This window comes from Danio aesculapii, chromosome 2 (genome assembly GCF_903798145.1).
Source record: "Danio aesculapii chromosome 2, fDanAes4.1, whole genome shotgun sequence".
Lineage (NCBI taxonomy): Eukaryota > Metazoa > Chordata > Actinopteri > Cypriniformes > Danionidae > Danio > Danio aesculapii.
This window is the reverse complement of record NC_079436.1, coordinates 26403280-26412394: the sequence shown is the minus strand read 5'-3', so window position 1 is coordinate 26412394 and position 9115 is coordinate 26403280. Positions and strand designations below refer to the sequence as shown.

Below are 9115 nucleotides of genomic sequence, written 5' to 3'. Positions count from 1 at the left end.
GTTCATTCATTAATTTTCTTTTTGGCTTAGTCCCTTTATTAATCTGGAGTGGCCATAGTGGAATGAGCGCCAATTTATCCAGCACATGTTTTACGCAGCAGATGCCTTTTCAGCTGCAACCCATCACTGGGAAACACACAAACACTAAGGCCAATTTAGCTTGTTCAAATTACCTGTACCACATGTCTTTGGACTGTGAAAGAAACCGGAGACATGAGGAGAACATGCAAACTGCACACAGAAATGCCAACTACGGGGCTCGAATTAGCGACCTTCTTGCTGTGAGGTGATTGTGCTACCCACTGAGCCACCGTGCTGCCACTTTCTGCTCTATTGTAATAAATTATTACTGTTGCTTAGTGTTAATGGTGCTGGTCAAAATTCCAGCAAATTAAACACGTTTAAATGATTTACACAAGGAAAGAGTTTTACATCCAATATAATTATTAGAGTCTTCATGGAGTTTACATATGAATCAAATATTCCTTTCTGAAAATAAAAAGGGTGTTTCTTTGAAGATTCACATTTATGCATTACAATTTAGCCAGAAAACGCAATAAATGAATAATAAATTCACAATGAGAAGGATCTAAGTTCAGAGAGTAACCAAAGAATACACCCACATAATAAAATTTTTCTGGCCCACACAAACAACATAACGGTACATGACTGGACCAAGTCTGGATGCCAGACAATGGTCAAACATGGACCATATCTGGGCCAAGTTGATAACCCATGACTGGGCCAGATATGTTGGTGCATCACAAATGCATTGAAATATTGATAAACCTATGAAGCACTGTGCATTTTTCTTGAATCGATTTGATTATTAGAATTTTTTTCTTTATTCGAAAATAATAAAAATGTATTTTAAATGGGGGTCAAGATAGGCCAAACTTACAACTTACATGACCCACCATTTATCACATTTGGCCCAAGTATTGTGGCCATCTTAAAGATGGTGCCACCTCTGCCAAAACCTGGGCAATGTTTGGCCCACCTTTTGAATGCCAGTGCTGAAAGAATGTCTGCTGTGCCAGCTTAATGCCAAATCTGGGCCAGAATTCTTTGCTACCTGAGCAATTTTTGATGAAATACAATAGTTTGGAAATAGGAATTTTTTAATGAATTTAAAAAAGTCAAACCAAAACACTTTACAGTAAGTACACTCTCAAAATAAACGATTTAGTGCTTCGTCATATTGAGTACAAAACTAGCATTTAGGGGAAATATTGTTATTAAATTTAGCTAGTTTGGCATTTATTGGGTAGCAATTATGAATGATTTTGATTGAGACTTCAACAGCTTTATTAGAGAAAAGTACATTTTTCAGAAGAAGCCAAAACTGTTCCCAGTCTGTCACCAAGCATATTTTTCTAAAAACCTATATAAGCAGGTAAAGAGATTTGAGAACTATTAATAACTAAGCGAATATCTTTGTTTGATATAGAACTGAGAAGAGTTTGGTCAAAGCTGAAATTTCAAATGTTCTGCTCTACTGTGATGAATTACTACTGGTGCTCAGTATTAATAATGGTAGATATATAAACATCTATGATGGTTAGTGATGTTGAAACTTTTTTATGAATGGAAAGTTTGAAAACAGCACATAAGCATAAATGAGTTTACTGTCTTTTAATTCATTTTATGTCATTGATATATAAATAAACTATTTTTACATTGAAAATAATAAAAAAATATTACTTAAGCACAAAATCAGCCCAATAACATAAGTTAAGGATAATGTGACACCAAAGACTGAGGTAATAATGCTGAAAATATTGCTTTGAATAACAGGAATACATTATATTTAAATGTAGGTAATTTAGTGTTGGTTTGTGCTGCACTTTTCATTGATTCGTTAATTCATTCATCTATCAACTATCTATTAAAAGTGATATCTTTTTAAAATAACCATGACGATTATCGTTTTAAATGAAACAGATATTGTTTTTAGTTGTTCTCCTGCGTTATATAATAAAAGTAGGCCAAAAGTCACTGGAGCGACGGTGCTTAATCACATGATAAAAAGGAGGGCGATGATTGGTTGTTACTTCACGTCTTCTGCGGGGAGGCCAGTCTAAGGACATTGAAGGATCTGAGATCTGGAACTAAATGACGATGCTTTTTAACAAGGTAAATAAGCTTTTTTTTGTGTCATGCTTGCTAACAGAAACTGTTTTTCATATGCATGTCGTCGTATGCATGCCGAATATGAAGTTTGGTATCGTTAAACCTGAAAGATAGTTAGCTTGGCGCTAACATTAACATTAGTTATATTAGCTGGTCTACGCAGTTATAAACCATCACACCTTTGACTGTTGTCATTACCATTTCAATATTGTGATAAGTTAATTGTTCCCCCTCCTTGTAGTTTCACTTTTGTAAATGTCAATAAACAAACCCTAATCTTGAATGCTGTATGTTAGTGTACATCTTCCATGTGTTCAATTAAAAATGATTACATTCTGTAAAATTGTAAACAGGTTATCTTGTGGATCATTTGAATAATCTTTTGATGACTTGAGACACGTTATCAGAATTGTGGTCAGTCTTTAATATTGTGTACAATCTTTGTTTAATCATTGTGCAACAGGTTTTGAGGGCAGGTGTTCAAGCTGGACTCCGGTTTCAGGGTACCAGTGCTCAAGCTAGTGCAAAAGCAGCTACCGCCACATTGAAGGGAGGTAATGGAGGCTTCAGCTTTGGTATGTACTTTAACCTCTTCTCATTGTTTTTCTTCCTCAGTATATTAAGTCAAAATGTTCAGCATCCCATCCCAACATGCTATTCTTCTAATTTAACAGAACTAACCGAGCAGCAGAAAGAGTTCCAGGAGGTGGCAAGAAAGTTTGCGCGAGATGAGATTGTTCCAGCTGCCCCATCATATGACAGAAGTGGGGAAGTAAGTTGTATCATTCCACCTGTCCACTGTTTTACATGTGTATTTTTTTATCTATTAGATGTGTAATTTCAGATTTTTCTCTTGGCAGTATCCATTCCCCCTTATTAAGAGAGCATGGGAGCTGGGTCTAATGAATGGACATATTCCAGAGGACTGTGGTAAATATTTTAAAGTCTGTTGCCAAAACACCACTATTCCAGTTAGCGTTTACTCACCATGTCATTCCAAACCTGTATGGCTTTCCTTCTGCACTAAAAGTTCAATTCACAAACAGAATTGTTTATAGCTTTCCAAGAAAAGGTTATGAGTTACTGGTGCAAATCTTACTTTGCTCCACTACCAGTTGGCTTTTTCTCTAATGATGATCCACTGATAGCTATTATCATGCAATTATGCCATAAATGCGCTGTAAAAGTATGATAAATGTAGTCCATATGGCTTGTGCTGTATTTCTGAGGCATGTAGCCTTTAAATCTTTTTATGATAGTTTTTAGGTGCTTTTAGTGTACCTTTTTAGTTGATTGATCGTAATAATGTGTCCAGGATATTTACATTTAAAAGGGAAAAAGTCCTGGGTTTGGTACAACAAAGGACAAATATCCACTTATGTTGTGAATTTTGAGCTACTCTTTCTGGTCTCAATACTCTGCTAGTTGGAAATTAGAGGTGTGAACCTACACCGCTCTCACGGTTCGGTTATGATTATGACATGCCGTTGATTCTGTGCTTTCCATACAATTTTACTTTACAGCACAAGAATTCTTGTATTTTAAAATGTATAATTTGTAAATATATTTACATATTATTTGTAATACAGTTTTGTCCTTTTTAATACAGTAAGATATATGAACTGTATCTTTAATTTAACCTGCTCAAAGAAAACACTTTTTTTTGAATGTTTTAAACAAAACTCCAGTACATGCACAGAACACAGCATGAGCATTTATAGCAAATAAACGAAAGTAAATAATGTCCCACTTGCTTTTTGAGCGTTGTCAAGCAAGTTTTTACATCCCTATGGTTGGTCACGCACTAAACAGAAAGGGCTGTGATTGGCTCTAACACATCGGTGCTGTTCACCAATGAGTGACACGGATAAATTACAGCGGCAGTCACAGCTGATCCGTGATGGATGCTGTGGAGAACTTACTCTGCAGACACTCTCATGTCTGGATCCACTGTAACAGCTGAGAGGAAAGGTTACCTCACCCAGCAGGTCAGAGATCCACAGTGAAAGAGAGAGAGAGGCAGAAATGGAGTTTACAGCTTTCGTTTTCCCCGTTGCAGTGAAATAGGGGCTCCTGGGTTCTGCTGTAACTTCAGTCTCAGTGAAAGACTGTTCAGTAAACACACACGCAGTGAATTATGCAGAGTTTTTGCGCTTTTTCAATAGTTGGAGTGTTTTAATTGCACTCAGTCTCCTCCACCGTGTATATGAGATGAATGACGTCAGTACTTCATTACCAGTTAGGATCTTTTGCTGAACCGATACTGAATTGTCCGTGTCTGCATCGCGGTGCACCAAAGAAACCGTTTACTTGACATCCCTATTGGAAATATCTCAACGCCATTTCAATATCACTCATTATTGCACCGTTAATCTAAGCTTCTCTGTGTTTTTATTTTATTTTTTCTGCATAGATGTAAGAGTTCTGATCATTATTTTAATTGAGATTATGCTGGATGTTGCTGTATATTTTAGGTGGAATGGGTCTGGGCATTTTTGATGCCTGTCTCATCACAGAAGAGCTGGCCTATGGTTGCACTGGGATGCAGACAGCCATTGAGGCAAACTCTCTAGGGGTAAGTCCCTGTAATTTTATAATCTTATTTACAAGCAATTCATGTCATATTTGGGAACTATGGCCATTTGTTGCTGGGATTCGTAGCACATTATATTCATTATGTAGTAAACATGAGAAGGAGTTGTGTTTGATTTGTCTAAAATTGTTACTGTGATGTTTATGCATTTATTTTCCCCGTGCAGCAAATGCCAGTCATCATTGCTGGTAATGATGTTCAGAGAAAGAAATATTTGGGCAGAATGACAGAGGAACCACTGATGTGTGTAAGTGTCAAATTTTCTAACCATCTGTAATTTTGACTTCTGAAGTGTTCTCATACTGGTACATGCACGCTTTTGCTCATTAACATGAGATTGTGTGTGGACAGGCGTACTGTGTAACTGAGCCAGGAGCAGGCTCTGATGTGGCCGGAATAAAGACCCGGGCTGTTAAGAAAGGAGATGACTATGTGATCAATGGTCAAAAAATGTGGATCACCAATGGAGGAAAAGCAAACTGGTAGGAGAAGCATTTCAAATTCCTATAATTAATTCTTAAATGTGTTTTAGGGCAAGTATAAACCCTTTTGTTTTGCATTTAAAGGTACTTCCTGCTGGCCCGCACAGATTCCGATCCCAAATGTCCTGCTAGCAAGGCTTTCACAGGCTTCATTGTAGATGCTGATACCCCAGGAGTCCAGCCTGGCAGAAAGGTAAAGGCTGGTGACCATGATAATTAGGGCGTACTCGCACCATGTACAGTTGCCTTGAACTGGGCCGACGCACGCTTGTCCTCCCTCCCATCTACCCCGACGGCCTGCACTCACATTGCATTTGCGGATGAGCATGCTTGCGTCATCGATTATGCGCTGTTTAGTAAGAAGCGCTCTCGCTCAGCACAGTGGAGATTTCTTTAGTTCTATCGTAGTCGTTAGGGATGCAGACACGGTCAAATGTTTCGCTGAACAGATCAGCCACTTTTGACACTCATAAACAATCATAAAGTCCTCATACTGCAGGAATTAGGAGGTTTGCCAAAGGTGCAGCTGACGTGCAGTGAGGGGTTTTGCGTCTTTAAGAATCTACAACAGTTTGCGGTCATTGAACCGTATGAATGAATAATAAACCAGTACGAAACAGTCCCGTAAAAGTCTCGTCTTCACATGGGCTCAACCATTTCTGAGCCCAAAACTGAACTGCACTCTGGCACATTTCTCAAATGGGCCTGGGCACGGTTCGTATAGCATAGTGTGAGTACGCCCTTAAAACCCTATGGGCCAGATTTACTAAATCGGGCAAATTGGTGTGAGCCCAATCCTACATCAGTGCAGATGCTAGTGTAAAGTACACACAGTGGAAAGATGTGGACACTCTTAAGAAGCTGACATTTATTGCAAAAAGTTAGCAAAGGCCAATCCAAAGGGAGTTATTCTGAATTCCTTGTATACCTTTTATTATATTTCTTAGTCTTCTTACAGAAATGTACACAACACCGCACATTTTATTTTAAATGATTTCTGCCCAAGGCATACTCAAGACCGAGAGGCCTGCTTGAGTTCATTTACTATTGCGTTGTGTGTTATTTTTTATTTATTTTTTTTTTTTTTTGGAAACAACCTATTTAAGTATTTGACAGTTTAGGAGAAAGCTTCAGCCAAGTACTTGTGTACAAAGTCATCTGATATCTGGCTTTCTATAGGTAATCTTCAAGCTTATGTGCTAATAAAACCAAACATCACACTTTTAATTATTTTAAATGTTATTTATTTATTTATTTATTTATTTAAGGAGTAAAAGAGGCAAGGGCTGTAAAGACCCTACCTTTCTGCTGGAAAGGGGTTGGGAACTAACATCTTATTTGCATTTAAAGAAACTCACAAAAACATTTTATTTTTTTTTCCTACCATTTTTTTTCCTTCCTTAAATGGGGCATTTTCAGATATAAAAGGCATCTGAAAACTTTGAGCTGAAACTTTAGACACATTCTGCTGTTAACTGAGATTTTGTGAATAATGGTACTACTGTAAGACATGCATTTTTTTTTTTTTTTTTTGAGGGTGTTGAATGGTGCCAATGCCAGAACATTTGCTAACATACAGCATTCAAGATTAGGGTTTGTTTATTGATAATTACAAAAGTTAAACTACAAGCAGGGGGGAAAAGTTAGGCCCAATCCCAATTCTCTTACAGTGTCTGCTATAATGTTAATGTTGTTTTGTGTGTGTTTACATAGCTGAATATGACCACGGTGTAAATGTACAGTTATGATCTTTTTGCCACATTATATTGTTACGATAACATGATGTCATTGCCTTCCGTGATTTCCTCAAGATAAATACCAAAAAATAATGCAACTGGAATAACTACAGCAGTCGCGATCATCGCTCATGTGAAGCAAGAGATCCCCATTTCTTAGGGGTAAATTTTGAAGACATTCCTCTTCACACTCTGTTTCAAGGGCCAAGGGGTAGGGGTACAAAAATGGAATTGAGATTGGGCCTTGCGCTTAGTAAATGACTTTGTGGGCAATGTCTCTAATTTATCTCTTAAATTTTATATCTGAAAGAAGGGGGAAAATGGTGGCGTCCATGTTTATTCTTGTCTTTTGGTACCATTTCATTATTTAATCCTGGCTATAGGGTTTTGGTGCCAAATAAATATTTGCGCTGGTTCAAGCTGTCACTACCAGCATTTGAGATTTTACTTCTTTTCAACAGGAATTAAACATGGGCCAGAGATGCTCAGACACCAGAGGGATCACATTTGAGGATGTAGTGATCCCGAAGGAGAATGTTTTGATTGGAGAAGGAGCCGGCTTTAAGATCGCCATGGGTGCATTTGACAAGACCAGACCACCAGTAAGCATTATTGCTAACATATTGGAATTGGAACAAATAAAATGGAAGATGTCCATTTTACTGCATTTTTAGCCCATAAACGTTTGATGTTTTTTTTCAGGTAGCTGCAGGTGCTACAGGTCTTGCACAGAGAGCACTGGAAGAGGCCACAAAGTATGCTTTGGAAAGGAAGACCTTTGGAAAGTTTATTGCAGAGGTAGAAGTCATGCTTGTCTGCCTAGAGTAAATGGGTACCACAAGGTTAATAAATAAACCTGCCTATTTTTACAGTGTAAATGAGTAAGCCATGTTTGTTGCAACCTTCAGCACCAGGCAGTGTCTTTCCTTCTGGCTGAAATGGCCATGAAAGTGGAGCTTGCCAGGATGGCCTATCAGAGAGCAGCTTGGGAAGTGGACATGGGTCGCAGGAACACTTACTATGCTTCGATCGCCAAGGCCTTTGCTGGAGACATTGCCAACCAGTGTGCTTCTGATGCCGTTCAGATCTTTGGTGGAAACGGTTTCAATAGCGAATATCCTGTAGAGAAGCTGATGAGAGATGCTAAGATTTACCAGGTAAGCATGCATGAAGCATGTTTATTTGAATTAGTAAAGGATGGCCAAATGTGACATGTCTTATTGTCTGCATTCACAGATCTATGAAGGAACTGCTCAAATACAAAGGCTCATCATCTCCAGAGAGGTCCTTGGGAAATTCAAACAGTAAATCCTGGACAATCCATCCATACTGAGAGCAAAACTTTGAGCATCTTTTGTACATGATTGTATGGTTGATCAACAGATCTCAGGATTGTTTCACAGATTGTAAATTGCCTACACAGAGATGCGGTTGCCTTGTCATATCAGCTTGCCTTGCCATATTTATGTTTGTTGAACAACTAAGTTGATCAAATGTTAAGCTGAACAAAGTAACATAGTTACACCGTTCTTCCTCAGATTCCTTTTGTAACAAATGACGTCCTTTGAAAGTAAAAATAAATAACCTGCTTTAAAAAATATTCTGTTAATCTTTTTTTAAAAAAAAATATATAAATACAAATGAAGTTTTTGAAGTTGTATTAAATATTATTTTTGAAAAAAAAAAAAATTATATATATATAATTTTTTTTTTTTTTTTTTTTTTTTTTTTTTTTTTGGACATCTTTCAGATTTTAATAATGAGTGGGGGGGGGGGGGGGGGGGGGGGGGGTTTAGAGCAGGGGATTTTATGAATAAATCCAGTATTTGATTTTTATATAATTTAAAGGGATAATTCACCAATAATAATAATTCAGTCATTTATTCAACATCCACTTTTTCTGTTGAACAAAAAAAGATATACTGAAGAATGTAGAAAACCAGTAACCATTGATATCCATAGTAGGGAAAACCAATACTATGAAAGTCAATGTTAGTAAGTTATCAACATTCTTCTTTTTTGTGTTTAACAAAACCAGTCTAACAAGCTTGGAACAAGTGTAGGATGAGTAAAGAAATATAATTTTGACGTGAATAATTTATTTAAATGGAAAGACAAACAGATTAATCCAAGGTGACTATTGTATTAAAATTGTGTGAAGAAAATAATAA

The 9115-nt window shown here is 37.2% G+C and overlaps 1 protein-coding gene across 1 annotated transcript; it reads left to right on the top strand.

The window, feature by feature from the left end:
* The first annotated feature begins 2028 nt into the window (after window positions 1-2028).
* acadm (acyl-CoA dehydrogenase medium chain) lies at window positions 2029-8544 on the top strand. Its single transcript, XM_056476183.1, has 12 exons — window positions 2029-2136; window positions 2597-2708; window positions 2808-2905; window positions 2994-3063; window positions 4608-4708; window positions 4893-4973; window positions 5078-5208; window positions 5293-5401; window positions 7406-7546; window positions 7647-7742; window positions 7853-8101; window positions 8181-8544. Exons 1-12 carry the CDS (start codon window positions 2116-2118, stop codon window positions 8250-8252), a joined length of 1281 nt encoding a protein of 426 aa, XP_056332158.1. The 5' UTR covers window positions 2029-2115; the 3' UTR covers window positions 8253-8544.
* Window positions 8545-9115: the final 571 nt, after the last annotated feature.